Consider the following 14,495-nt stretch of genomic DNA (forward strand, 5'->3'; position numbering starts at 1 on the left):
TCTTAGGGCTGGTGGCACATGAAGTGGGGATCCCCTCTACCTGTCCCCCTGCAGCAGCAGTGCATGGTGTGGATGTCCTCAGCTGCAGTGAGTGCCACCCTGGGAGCCTGTGCTCAAAGCCAGGACAGCCAGGATGGTGCTGAGCATGAGGGGACTCCCTGCAGCATCCTGGGGCAGCCTGGCTCTGCCTGCCTGGCAAAATGTGCTGCAGTTTGTCCCCTGTGGCTCTGGCACTGGAGTGGGGAGTTCAGCTCCACCCTTTCCCCATTCCATGATCCCCGCACAGCTCCCTGCCTGCTGCCACCCCGCTGTGCCCTCCTGCCCACACACACACCATGACACCTCTTCCTTCAGTCTTTATTGATATAAAAGCCTTGAACCTAAATTATATCAAAAATGGGAGGCCTGGTTTTACAGCAAGTGGCTCAAAATGGTCACATGAGGATCATAAATAAATGGCTGCGGTAAAACGGCTCCCAGGGCATTCCCTTTTGAACCCTTAAGGAATAACTCCAGAGGTAAAGGCCCCGTGGGGAGGCCAAGCCCAGCTTGGACCTGGGTGACATCCCCCAGTGTGATGTCCCCACAGAGCCAGGGCAGGTCCCCACGGAGCCGTGCTCTTCCTGCCCTGTGATGCCAGGAGCTCCAGGACACATTCAGGACGTCGGGAGAGAAGGCAGCAGCTCCCAGGGCACAGGAGAGCCTGGGCCAGCAGGGGTTGGTCCCCCAAACCAGGAGCTGGCATTGTCCCCTCTCCTGGTTTCCTTGGGAAGCCCCGGCTGGCAGCTCCCCCTGAGGCTGCCGAGTCCATTAAGGCACAACTCGAGGATCTGTAAACACTGGTGCCCAGCCCGGGCACGGCCCGAGGCTCCGGCCGGCGATTCAAGTAAGGGTGGCAGCGAGACCGTGGCTCCCCAGCGGTGCCGCTCCTCGCAGCATCCTTGGTCACCTCCTGCCCGGGGGCGGCTTCAGGGCCACCTTGGGCGGGGGACACCGCTGAAAGGGGCTCGGTGGGAGGGTCGGTACCGGCGGCCCCTCGCCCTGGCTCGGCGCTTTGCTCTTCAGCGCTGGCAGAGGTTTGCTGGGCGGCTTCGGCTTCGCCTGGCGGGAGGAGAGACCCGGCTGCCTCACCTGGACGGGCACCCAGCAGGGACCCGGAGGGGCAGGGGGCGAGGAAGGGTCCCCAATCCCCTCCAAGCCACCGCACAGGTGGGACTGTGGCCGTCGGGAGGGAAGGTGGGGTTACCTGCGGGGGCCATTCCGGGAGGCACCGAGGCGGCCCCGGTGGCCGCGGGGCCAGCACGGGGCTGTGAGCCCGGGTGACCCGCGGGGCCGCCGTGCTGCTCAGCAGGCTGGGCTGGCCGATGTCCCCGCGGCTCAGCTGCCGGCGGCCCGGCCGCGCCCGGCCGCCCTCCTGGAACAGCGGGTTGGCCAGGCCGGAGGGAGTCCCGCTGGAGCTCCTGCGGGACACGGGCACTATGAGGGGCTGCTCAGGACACCCCTGGAGCTCAGCCCCGAGCACCGGGACGGGAATGTATTACCCTTTTTGCGAGCGCCGCGCCGCCCTGGCCCTCAGGAGCACCGCGCCGCCCGCCAGCCCGACCCCGGCCAGGGCCAGCACGGCCAGCCCGGCCGCCAGCACCGCGCTGCCGCTGCCTGCGGGGACCAAACCGGGCGCTGGTGAAGGAGCAGCACCGGGCAGCGGTGCCAGCCCCCTCCCCAGGCCCCTCCTCGGCACCCACCTGCGGCTATGCCCGAAATCTCCTGCTCGCAGTAGGGCGCTGCCCAGCCCGGGTCGCAGTGACACTCGCGCCGGTGGTTGCACACCTGGGGAGGGGACAGAGCAGGTCAGGGCGGTGGCAGTGCCACAGCGGCACCTCCGGGAGGGGCTATCGCAGCGCCTACCCCGTGGTTGTTGCACTTGGCCGAGCAGTTCTTGTCGCCGTAGACCAGCAGGTTCTGGCAGCGGCCGGCGTAGCAGACCTGGGGACAGACCGGGGGGCTCTGAGGCTGTCCCGGGGCCGGTGCTCACCCTGCCCGGCCCGGCACGGCCCCGCACGGCTCTCACCATCTCTTCGCCGCACTTAGCGCCGGTGGGCACCAGCCGCAGCTCGGCCGCCTCGCCGGCGTCGCTGCCCGCGATCACCGCCTTGCACTTGAAGCGGCCGAAGTAGTAGCCGAAGGAGTAGTAGCCGGTGCCCAGGATGGGCTGGGTCTTGTCGCTCAGGCACAGCAGCGTGCCGCATTTGACATCCCTGCGGGACACAGCCGTGAGCGCGGCCCGGCCGGGCTGGGGCATCCCCCGCACTCCCATCTGGGGCATCCCCGCACCCTCATCTGGGGCATCCCCGTCTGGGGCATCCCCCGCATCCCCATCTGGGGCATCCCCCCGCACCCCCGTCCTTACTTGGGGCTGCAGGGCTGCTTGCCGTACTCGGTCAGGCAGTGCAGGTGAACGTGCTGCTCGCTGTTTTGCTTGAAGCAGACGTCGGGAGCCACCTGCGCCTCTGCGGGACACACGGAAAATGTCATCCCGCTTTGGGATCCTGGGATGCAAGAAGGGACGGCAGCCGGACGATGCGCTGGCCCGGGGGCTGCAGGCACATCCCGCAGCCGGTGGGGCAGGAGGATAGGAGGGAAGGGAAGGGGCCCTACCTGCGCCCCACAGAGCCCGGCACTGCTCGCCGTGCGAAGGGCAGGCCCCGTTGTAGCAGTAACCGCTGCCGTGCTGGCAGGAGATGCCGTTCTCCTGGAACACATCCTCGGGGCACTCGGCGCTCAGGCCGCTGCAGTGCTCGGCCAGGTCGCAGTCGTTCTTGCTGGCCCGGCAGAGCGTCCCTGCAGCCTTCACCTGCACGGGGAGCAGCGGTGTCAGCGCTGCCTGGGTGCTCTCGCTTCTCCAGGGCACAGCTCTGGGAAACGCCTCCCAGCACATCCTGGATGCTGGCACTCTGCTACCGACTGAGCCGCTCCTCCAGGGCTCGCACCGGCTCTCCCCCGGGTTAGGAGCCTGCGGATCGGGCGGCAGTACCTTGCAGTCCTGGCAGCATTCCCCGCGGGCACACTCGGCTCCCTCTCTCAGCTGGCACGTGGTGGCATTGCAGCAGCGGTCCGAGCACTCCTGCGGGACAGGGATGGAATTAAACCCTCCTGGAAGCCCCTGAAGGACCCTTTCCTTCCTTTCCCAGGGGACCAGGCTGCCAAGTCACCAGGTGCCCATAGCAGGGTTAAACCACGGGCCAAAACCACAACAACATCCCAGGTGGGGACGGACATTCCTGCTGCCTCTTTATCCCCTTTACCAACACCAAACCAAAGGGCCAGAAAGGACTTTTTCAAAAGATGGACCTTGAGCTGGTTCCCTTTGCACAAGGAGAAAAAGTGAGGATTTCTGTGCTCCCTGGGGCAGGGAACATTCAGGGATTGATCCCAGAGGTATTGCCTATCTGTCTGTCTGTCTGTCTTAATTCCAACATGCTGCTAGGGGTGATGAACAGCTGAGCACAACTCTTGAAAGAACAGCATGCCCCGATGTCCCCTCCTGGAGGGGGGACACCTTTGGAGGACACACTGGGGGATGTCCATCTTTCCCTAGGCTAAAATCACCGCCAGCTACACGAAGGGGGGCACACACGAACATCCTCTGCCGGTTATTTTTTGGCAGAAGCATCAGGAGCCGCACAGCTCTAAGGTCCCTGCTGGCCACCTCGGGAGGGCGTCCCCACCTGGGGCGTGCCGCAGTCGCACTGCTCCCCGCGCTCCACGAACTGGTTCCCGCACACCGGGCCCCCGTAGAGCTCGTCGGCGCGGGGCGCGTTCAGCAGGCAGCTGGTGCGGGGGTCCCCCAGGAACTGCCACATGTCCTGCTCGCTGCAGCGGCTGAAGAGCTTGGGGTACACCAGCCTGCGGGGGCACAGAACGGGACATGGTCAGCAGAAAGCCCCGGGGGCAGCAGGAGGGACATCCATCCACTCAGAAGCATCTGTGGTTATGGGAATCGGAAAATAGGAACTTCCACAGGCACTGAAGGGGTTGATCTGCAGCCTTGGGAGAAGCTTGGATTGATATAAAAATAAAATATAGAGATTTTAAGCAGAAAAATCATAAACTTGTGTTTCTATGCCCTAAGTGAGAAACCGCACTGATAAGATGGTGAAGGTCTTATAATGTAGAAAACTGCATTGATAAAATGGTAAAGGGTTTATAGTATAGAAAACTGTATTGATAAGATGGTAAAGGGTTTATAATGTAGAAAAGTGCATTGATGAGATGGTAAAGGATTTATAATATAGAAAACAGTATTGGTAAGATGGTGAAGGGTTTATAATGTAGGGGTGTGGTCGTATAGAGTGAGCTGAGAGTTTAGAAGTTATAATAGAAGCATATAAGTGTGGCAGAAGGCCATTGGGCAAAAGTATCCACAGTGAAGTAAAGATGGTAAGTTAGAAAAGCAAAATGAACCTTGTGGCATCTGTCCATTGGGTTAGAAAGTTCTGTATTGCCTTGTAACAAGGAACTTGTGACTGCTTTAAGCTATGGCTGAGTGTTTGCTCCTCTAAAACCTCACAGCCTCTGAGACTGATGTTTATCAGAGCAATAAATGGCTCTTAGCCAGAAAATAGTCCCATCCCTTCATTACAAAGTGGTGACAATGATATGCAGTGAGATGGAGGGTTGACCATCTCACTGGTTCCACCCCCTCAGGACACCCTATCATTGGTGTTTTTGCTGCCCAGGGGTGTCCCCCTGCCCCCTTCACTCACCCCACGCTCCCTGCCATGACGCAGCCCCCGTCAGCTTTGGGGACAGGGCAGCGGCAGCCGGCGACGTCCTCGTCGTGGGACATGCCCAGGTTGTGCCCCATCTCGTGGGCCATGGTGGAGGCAGCTCCGATGGGGTTCGTGCTGTGGTCCTGTGGGACAAGGAGCCCAGCCTGGGTTAGGGGCCCTTCTGGCTTCTCCATGTGTCTCCTCACGCTGCCTTTACGCTCAGGTAAAGGAAGACACAAGTTGGACAGGGTCCCTCAAGAGGCCCAGGTTGGTCTCTCGGGGCTGACAGTGAGCTTAGACTGCTCCAAAAGTGATTCTTTGTGGTGGCTCTGGGAGGTCACAGGTCCCCACAGCCAACCTGTCCTGCTCCTGGGGAGGGATGAGGAGCACAGCCAGTCCCTGACAGCCTCCTAAAATCCCAGATCCTGTGTCCGTGGAACTTCTCTGGGAGGCTTCCCAAGTGTATCAAAGGTACCACAGGTACCCAGCTGTGTGTCCACAGCCCCAGCACCTCTCTGGGGGTCACTCTGATAGGGGATGGAGATGCCAGGGACCAAATCCAGCTGTGAGGCTGCAGAGGGGGACGGCTGGAGGAGGGGGTGGCCCTGGTGGCAGTGCAGGGAGGGCAGGGCACAGCACCCACCTGGTTGACGCCGCCCGAGTCCCTGGTGCACATCACCAGCTTCTTGGCCAGCCCCACGGTGTTGCCATGGAAATCAACGCCCCTGTGGGATGGAGATGATGGAGATGCCACCATGGCCACCTGCCCTCGAGGGTGACAGGGTGGTGTCCCCCCACCGTGTCCTTACGTGATCAGCTGGGCGTTGTCGTGGGGCTTCTTCCTCAGCAGCTCCGACTCCCGCCAGTGCAGGAAGTTGTCCAGGGTCACCTCGGGGTTGGGGCTGACGGTGATTTTGTCCCTGTGGTTCCACACCTCCAGGCCAATGAGGGCCACCCTCAGGCGGAGGGGCTGGTACAGCTGGGGTGGGACACAGCCAGAGGGAGCCTGGATTGGGGCTGCAGCAGAGCAGGGAGGTCCCACCTGCCCCAGGAGCTGCAGCCCAGCCCAGGATGCTCCTCACTGGGCAATGTCACCTCTGTCACCTCAATAAATGACACCAGCTGGGGTGGCCATGGACACAGGATTGCCCCCCAAACCTCTGGGCTCTCTCTTGGCTGGTGGAGGCTCCCACACTGCTAACCAACAACTGGGGCTGGAGCAAAGCCACCAGGAAAGCCAGCACGGCCCAGTGCATCCCTCCCTTTGTTAGCAGCGTGAGAGTGGCCACAGGTTGGGCTCCCAGGGGTTACAGGACAAAATTTCCCTTATGGACAGAGCTGAGCCCCTCATCCTGCCCACGCTGCACGTGTGATTGGGATGGGTCACACATGGAGGGATGTGGTCACTCTGTGGGGCTGAGGTTTGCTCCAGCTCCACCACCCCACCCGTGCCAGGCTCTGTGCCACCTCCCCTGTGCCCACAGCGGAGCTGGGAGGGGATCCAGAGCCCTGGGCTCACCTTGTCCACGTGGTTCACGATCTCCTTCATGCGGTTCTGCACCGTGCGCAGGTCCTTGTGCTTCCTGAACTGTGGGGAGGACACAGAGAGGCTCCCAGGTGAGCTCCCCACTGCAGGTGTGACAGCAAACCCGCAGCACCATTGTCCCCACTTTACCTCCTGGTTGTCTGCCACCAGCACCAGCTCCACATACCGGGGACCTTTTTGGACCGGACCTGATTTCTGAGAGGGAAGAGGAAAAGGGGGCTCAGCTTCCAGCTTGCCAAGCCACCAGCTGACCCACATCCCATGGGGTGTGTTGGATCCTGGAGGGCCTCCCAAGGTCAGCAGGTCTAGCTCAGCTCTAGGATGGTGTTTGGCTGGGTTTCAGACCTCTTCCAGCCCATGGATGCTGGGATGCTGCAGCCCCACATTTCTCCTCACAGACAAAAGCAAGGCACGATTCTTCCCAAGAATATTTTTGGGATTCACATTCCCTGAACCTCAGAGAAAGGAAAACCAGTTCTTATCTTATTTGCTGTGCCTGTGTTTGTGCAGAAGTAGAATGCAATATGGAGATTATTTATCCAAAGTGATGGGGTTTTGTTACTAGGCCTATTAGGGCCAAGAGTGTGTGTCAGGACTGTGGGGTGACAGTCATGAGATTCTGTGCATTGTGTGCAAAGTTGAGTGCTTGGCAGGTTCATTTTTTAGACATATAGAATAATATAGTATAATGAAGTAATTAATCAGCCTTCTGATAAGATGTTAATTCTGGTAAGATGATAATTCTGATAGGAAGATAAGCACCACTCTCTTACACCTCGTTGGGGTTGCCAGCAAATGCCATAGGATACCCCACCAGGCTCTGCAGGATCATAGATGCTCTTGCTCACAGCACAGGGTCCAGGGACCTGTTCCCACCACAAACCCTGTGCTGGGGCACTGACACCACCCCATGGGACAGGGGCATGGCCGAGATGCTTGGAACCCCCTCCTCCCTCCCAGGACTGGCTCAGGAAGGAGCAGGGATGCCGTCCCATCCCATCCCATCCCATCCCATCCCATCCCATCCCATCCCATCCCATCCCATCCCATCCCATCCCATCCCATCCCATCCCATCCCATCCCATCCCATCCCATCCCATCCCATCCCATCCCATCCCATCCCATCCCTACCCATCGGTAGAGCTTCATGGCCGCGGGGATTTGTGGCTCTCGGTCATACTGCAGGCTGGCGCCGGGCTCCCGGCAGGTGCCGCGCTTGCCGCGCAGGTGAGCGGCTCGGTACACGGCGTGCCGGCCGGCCACGGCCCCGTCCAGCGGCTCCAGCAGGAACGTGGTCCCGTTCACCCGGAAAAACCCGCTGGGGACGGACAGACAGACAGACAGAGGGCAGGCGTCAGGCTGGGGGACAGGCAGGACACGGACAGACCTACAGGAGTGCCCGTCGTAGGTGCTCCATCCCTGGGATTGTTCAGGTCTAGTGAAGGTGTCCCTGCCCATGGCTTCAAGGTCCTTCCGTCCCCAACCATTCTGGAATTCCCAATAAACGCAGCTGCCAAAGCGGCTGCAGGGCTGGGAGGGGACAAGCAGCACAAGGATCAGTCACTGGGAGCGCTCCAGGCAGCAGGAATGTCCTGGGCTTCGGCAGCTGATCCTTTAATTAAGGATGGATCCAGCCAGGGCAGCGCTGCCCGGAGCTCCGGGGGTGTCAGGGCTCCACTCTCACCCCAAAGTGCCGGGAGCCTTTCCTGCCGGGGGCAGCAGCTCCAGCAGGAACAGGGATGTCACTGTCCCTTCTGCAGGGAATGCTGAGCTGGGGCTCTGTCACTCTGGGTCACCGGGGCTCTGTCACCGGGGCTCTGTCACACTGGGGGTCACCAGGGCTCTGTCAGTGGATCACCATGGCTCTGTCACCCTTGGTCACCTGGGCTCTGTCCCACTGTGTCACCGTGCCCTGTGCCCAGGCTGGCAGCTGTCCCCAGCTGTCCCCAGCTGTCCCCAGATCCGAGCATGGCTCCACTCACCTGAGCCCTGCGCAGGTGCTGATGCTCGCTGCCGAGTCGGGCTGTCCCCGCACGTGGCCCTGGTAGAAGCAGTGATCCTGCAGGGACAGGGGGCACAGCTGTGGGGCTGCCCCGGGGCAGTGGGGTCCCCAGGGGTGGGAGGGCTGCTCCCCCCCCAGCTGTACCTGTGTGTCCCCCAGCTGTACCTGTGTGTCCCCAGCCCACACCTGTGTGTCCCCAGGCCATACCTGTGTGTCCCCAGCCCATACCTGTGTGTCCCCAGCTGTACCTGTATGTCCCCAGCCCATACCTTGTGTCCCCAGCCCATACTTGTGTGTCCCCAGCCCATACCTGTGTGTCCCCAGCTGTACCTGTATGTCCCCAGCCCATACCTGTGTGTCCCCAGCCCACACCTGTGTGTCCCCAGCTCATACCTGTGTGTCCCCTACCCATACCTGTGTGTCCCCCAGCTCATACCTGTGTGTCCCCAGCCCATACCTGTGTGTCCGGCTGCTCTGTGATCTCCGAGCCGTTTGCAGAGTAGTGAGTCTCGGTGTAGTGCTGCCCCAGCAGGGCCCTGCGGGGTGAGGAGGGGACATCAGCAGTGACCCCACTTTGGGAGCAGCATTTGGGGGCTGTGACACCCCCGGGTGGGCTTGGCAAGGAAGGGACAAAGCGCTCTGGGCTGAGCTGAGCTCACCAGTGCAGTGACACCAGGAGAAAGGATGCTCAGGGCAAGGGTGGGCTGCAAACCCCCCTGAGGCCGCCCCACCTGCCCTCACCTGTTCCTCTCCAGCCACAGGAGGTGCTCCCTGCCCTCTGCACGGATGCCATAGAGGACATGGCTTGGGTAGGTGCTCTGCAGGAGAGAGAATTGCCACCAGAGCCTCAGCAGCAGCCAGAGCTGCTCCAGAGGGGCCCCATCCTGCCCAGAAAGGGGCCGGGGCCGTGCGTGCCCTGCTGAGGGAGCTGCTCAGCCTGGGGGCACGCAGCAAAGACACAGGAAATCAGAAGAGAAGGAAGAGAGCCTGTGGGCATTCAGGCAAATCTCCACACATCCTGAGATGGGGAACAGGTCACCGCAAGGAGACGAGTCAGCAGAGTCTGTTTCCCGTGTCTGACACACGGCTGCAGATGGCCCTGCCAGGGACGGAGCTTTCCTACTCACCAGGCACAGAGCTCCTTTTTTGGGGTCTGAGTTCAGCTCTTACTCACCAGCTGAACCACAAAGATTCTCTTATCAGCAGAAACTTCTTCCTGCCTGCCCGATCTGACACACCACAGCACGTTTGGGGAGCTGCCTCCCCTCGGCCTCTCGGAGCGCATTTTGGCATCACTGTGTCCCCAATCCCAGTGGGAGCGAGCCAGGGTGGCTCTGCCAGCTGAGCCCTGAACCCCCAGGATGGAGATGTTCCTACAGGAAAAGGGTTTCCCTCTGGGTTGTCCTGAGATCTCCACCTGCAGAGGCTCCATCCCACTGGAATCACTGGGTAAGTGCCACGGTCCTGTGCCAGGCTGTGCCCTTGCCAGAGGGACCTGAGACCTCTCCTGATGGCACATCCTGGTGGCACATCCACCTCCCCTGAGGGCACATCCACCTCTCCCAAAGGCACATCCACCTCTCCCAATGGCACATCCACCTCTCCTGATGGCACATCCTGGTGGCACATCCACCTCTCCTGAGACACATCCACCTCTCCTGAGGGCACATCCACCTCTCCCGAGGGCACATCCACCTCTCCTAAGAGCACATCCACCTCTCCTGATGGCACATCCACCTCTCCCGAGGGCACATCCACCTCTCCTGCGGCACATCCACCTCTCCCAAAGGCACATCCTGATGGCACATCCACCTCTCCCAAAGGCACATCCACCTCTCCTCATGGCTCATCCACCTCTCCTGATGGCACATCCACCTCTCCCAAAGGCACATCCACCTCTCCCAAGGGCACATCCACCTCTCACAAAGGCACATCCACCTCTCCTAAGGGCACATCCTCATCCCTTGCCAAATCCAGGTGTGGAGAGAGCCCAGCCAAAGGCAAAGCCAGCCTTTCCCATGGGGCCAGCATTCCTCAGGGATGAGGTGTGCTGCCTCTCCCCGGGGAGGGTGGCAGTGCTGGCTGTCATGCCATGGCTCAGCATTCCCGAGGGGATGATCTGCACCCTGGAGGCAGCCAGGCTGAGTGGAGAGCCCTGCTGACTCAGGGCCAGGTGAGAGGCTCTGCCTGGCACTCAGCTGCCCCCACTCTCCCTAGTTTGCATCCATAGAAAATTCCTCTCTCATGAACAGCGTCTGTCCCAACCCCTGTCCGCCAACAAAGCCGTCCTTTGTTATTGTTGGCAGCCCCAAGGCCAGAAGAGCTGTGAAGGAATGGCAGGAAAGCTCTTGGAAGGGGCTGCTGGGTCAGGGAGACGACCGCAGGGCAAGTTTAAAATAAAACGTCCTGCAAAAGCTGCTCTGAATCAGCCCTGCCTCATCAGCATGGGCTGGGCAAGGGCTCCAGATGGGAAAACTTCGGGAGCAGCCCTGAGAGCGCCCTGGCCGTGCTGAGCCAGCTCAGCAGAGCTCAGGGACAGGAGGGAATTCTTCCAGCTGCTCCCAGTGAGAGATTCCGAGAGCTTGGGATGGGGATGGGGATGGGATGGGATGGGATGGGATGGGGATGGGATGGGATGGGATGGGATGGGATGGGGATGGGATGGGATGGGATGGGATGGGATGGGATGGGATGGGATGGGATGGGATGGGATGGGATGGGATGGGATGGGGATGGGATTGGGATGGGGATGGGATGGGATGGGAATGGGATGGGGATGGGATGGGGATGGGGATGAGAATGGGGATGGGATGGGATGGGGATGGGGATGGGATGAGGGTAGGATGGGATGTCCCATTGCACCCATGCTCAGGTGGGAAGAGCCAAGAAGCCTTGCACACTTTTCCAGAGCCCTTTCCATGAAGATCCCGGCTGTGCCACTCTCCCTGCTGGGCTGGTGGGGAGGGTGGCACCAGAAGACCCCAGGGCTCCACCTTGCCTGCAGGGATGAACTTTGGGGTTGCTGATCTGCTTCAACCTCTACCTGCTGGACCAATCCCATGTGTCCCAACCACTCCAGCCCTAGAACCAGCTCCTGGTGGCCTGTGCCCCTCCTGGCTACAGGAGGAGCCAGTGTGGAGCCCACCCACCTCTGTCTCACATGGGTTTGGTGGTGGCCAAACCTTGCTGAGAGCTTCTTCCCCACCCAAGAGCAAACCTAACCTCTTTCCAAGGTCTCAGAAAGCAGGAGAGTCTCTACCCATAACAAGGCAGGTTTGGGATGTCCAAGAACCACCCAAGCCAAGACCAAACCCAGGTGCCAGCCATCAGACAGCCCCATCAGGCACGGAGCTCATGGCAGATGTCCTCTCCAGAGGGATCCCTCGGGGTGGGAGAGCTCCCCTTGCCGAGGGTTCGGTGCCGGCGCACGCCCGGCACAGATGGCGTCTCTAAATAGCCCAGGGAATGTTTATCTCGTGGACAAGTTTAGGTTTCTGGAGCAGGGAAAACAGATGCTTTGGGGAGTGTTTTTGAAGCTAGCTTATCAGGAAGGGTTTGAATCACAGAGGAACGTGCTGTAAGGCACTGGGGGATGCGTGTCCCCGGTCCCTCCGTGCCTCCAGGCGCTAAAATCGGCGCTTTTTGGGGCTTGAAAAGGAATTTAAAACAAAAAAATTGGCTGAATTTCACTGTGAGGCAATGAGGAAAGTGACTTTGAGGTCAGGCACTCCAAACTCCTGACTCAAACCCCATTCCTTCCCCCAAATTGCCAGGTTTCCCAAGAAAAACAGCGCTGGTTTGCTTTCATGTGGATTTCTGCAACTTTCTGATTCTTATTTCTCCGTCCCAGAGGACAAAAAAAAAAAGCCCCAACTTCAGCAAACACAGCAAGAAAAGTGCTTACAGCTCCGCGAGGCTCTGCAAACCCCTCCTTAAGGAAAGACCAGATGTCACAAGATCACGGCAGGGCTGCAAGAGGTGGCACCGCTGGGTCACGTCTCCAAAAAAAGCACTGGAGAAAGCAGCCCCGCTCTGCAGGTCCTAATTAAACCCCAAACTGCCCAGAAAAGCGGATCTGATCCACTGCTCCGGCTTCTCCAAGGCAAGGAAAGGGGCAGCACGTCGTTCTTTGGGTGCAGGGCTGAGTGGGTCTGGCCAAAATGTTGGTCCAGGGTCCCGCTCTGAGCCCGGTGGTGGGACAAGGTCCCTGCTGGTGGCATCCCCTCGGGCGCATCCCCTGGGACTCACCGGAGGCGCGGAGAGCTCTCTCTTGGCCCGGGGCACCGGCAGCTCCCGCGGCAGCACCGTCTCGTAGCGCTCCACGTGGGGCAGCTCCTCCGGCCCGGCCCTGGAGCCTGGAAAAGCCCAAGAGCTTTGAGACAGAGGCCAGGGAACCACCGAGGCACAGGATACCACCCCGAGTCCCACACGCATCACTCACCCAGCTCCTGACCCCCAACAATCCCACCCTGGGCATCCCTGGAGTGGCGCCCAAACCCTCCTGGAGCTTTGGCAGCCTCAGGGCCGGGACCATTCCCTGGGGGAAGAACTTTTCCCTGAAATCCACCCTAAACCCTCCCTCCCTGTCCGACACGTGGCTCCCTCGGGTGTCAGGCTAGGGGACAACGAGAGCAGCCAATGTGAAGGTGCTGGGATGACCCCGAAGAGCAAATCCTGAAATATCAGCTGGGAACGCAACTCAGAGCCCTCAGCATCACCTGAGAGCAAGCGAGTCCCTTTGGGGCTGGAAACCCGAAGGGATTTGGATTTCTCAGCATCACCCGAGAGCCAGCAAGTCCCTCTGGGGCTGGAAGCCCCAAAAAGGGATCTGGATTCCAGATCGCCGGTGCGGGGATACAGGGAGAGGTTTTCCAGCTCCCCATGGTGATGGCACCGCGTGTGACTCGGCGTCTGGCGGCTGTGGGGGCTGCCGGGGAGAGCGGCTGGTGCCTGGCTGGCTCAGCCCCCTCCCAGCCTTGCCTGGATGCCGGAGCGGAGAATTCCTGCCACAAACGCTCTGCTTTTCCCGGGAGCCCCGAACGCCGCGGTCGGACGGGGCTGGATGCTCCCTCCGGGGGTGCCCAGAGCCAGATGAGTCCCGGGACACCGCGTTTAAGTGGTGGCCGGGGGGACCTCCCTGTCACCCTCCTGTCGCCTTCCCGAGGCGCCCGCACGGCCCGGGAGGCACCGGAGCATCCCCGTGGGAGCGAGCCCGGCCCGGGCGTCCCTTCCCCATCATCCTGCCCCTCGAGAGGAGCATCCCCGTGCCTGCATCCCGGTGCCTCCACGGGGGAAAGCATCCCCGTGCCCGCATCCCGGTGCCTCCATCGCCCCCCAAAGTGCCCGCCCGCCCTCCCGGGCCCCCGGCTCACCGCGGACCGGCAGCGGCAGCAGCAGCAGCGGCAGCAGCGGCAGCAGCAGCGGCGGGGCCATGGCTCGGAGGTCCCGCCGTGCCCCCGCTCGCCGCGCCGCCGGCAGCCCCCGCCCGCCGTGACTCACCCACGGCCCGGACGGGACGGGGCGGGGCGGGCGGGACGGGCCGCCCACGGCGGGGAACGGCGGGGACACCGGGAGATGGGGGCACCGGGAACCGGGATATGGGGGCAGCGGGAGATGGGGGCAGCGGGAGATGGGGAACGAGAGATGGGGGCACCGGGAGATGGGGGCACGGGGAGATGGGGGCACCGGGATGCGGGCACGGGGATGGGGGCACCGGGATGGGGGCACCGGGGATGGGGGCACCGGGAGATGGGACACAGGGAGATGAGGACACGGGAGATGGGACACAGGAGATGGGGGCACCGGGGGATGGGGACACCGGGAGATGGGGACACCGGGAGATGGGGCACCGGGGGATGGGGATCCCGGGGGATGGGGACACAGGGAGATGGGGACACCGGGAGATGGGGACACCGGGAGATGGGGCACCGGGGGATGGGGGCACGGGGAACCGGGGAGGACATGGGGAGCTGCCTGCTGGGAATGGGGAGGGGGCTCCGGGGGCATTGAGGGCGTCCATGGGGAACTGAGGAGGGGCCACGGCACCGGGGGCAGGCGGTGGGGATCGAGGAGGATTCTCGGGCACCGGGGGTGTCCGTAGGGAAATGGGGAGTGCCCACGGGGAATTTGAGGGTGCTCTGTGGGGCTCTGTGAGGCCTTGGGGACTGTCCCCGGGCAG

General features: G+C 61.5%; 1 protein-coding gene across 1 annotated transcript; it reads right to left on the reverse strand.

Moving 5' to 3' along the window:
* Nucleotides 1–45: 45 nt before the first annotated feature.
* Nucleotides 46–13,908, reverse strand: ADAM8 (ADAM metallopeptidase domain 8). The gene is made up of 21 exons (XM_074544475.1): nucleotides 13,690–13,908; nucleotides 12,566–12,672; nucleotides 9,059–9,135; nucleotides 8,775–8,853; nucleotides 8,298–8,374; nucleotides 7,447–7,633; nucleotides 6,445–6,510; nucleotides 6,289–6,357; nucleotides 5,579–5,748; nucleotides 5,413–5,494; nucleotides 4,764–4,912; nucleotides 3,726–3,903; nucleotides 3,032–3,121; nucleotides 2,656–2,851; nucleotides 2,408–2,507; nucleotides 2,069–2,255; nucleotides 1,906–1,983; nucleotides 1,743–1,827; nucleotides 1,542–1,656; nucleotides 1,247–1,460; nucleotides 46–1,101 (listed from the first exon to the last, which is right to left on the reverse strand). The coding sequence occupies exons 1-21, from the start codon at nucleotides 13,748–13,750 to the stop codon at nucleotides 946–948; spliced, it is 2,523 nt and encodes an 840-aa protein (XP_074400576.1). The 5' UTR covers nucleotides 13,751–13,908; the 3' UTR covers nucleotides 46–945.
* Between the last annotated feature and the right edge of the window lie 587 nt (nucleotides 13,909–14,495).

Source organism: Zonotrichia albicollis, chromosome 7 (assembly GCF_047830755.1).
Source record: "Zonotrichia albicollis isolate bZonAlb1 chromosome 7, bZonAlb1.hap1, whole genome shotgun sequence".
NCBI classification, from domain to species: domain Eukaryota; kingdom Metazoa; phylum Chordata; class Aves; order Passeriformes; family Passerellidae; genus Zonotrichia; species Zonotrichia albicollis.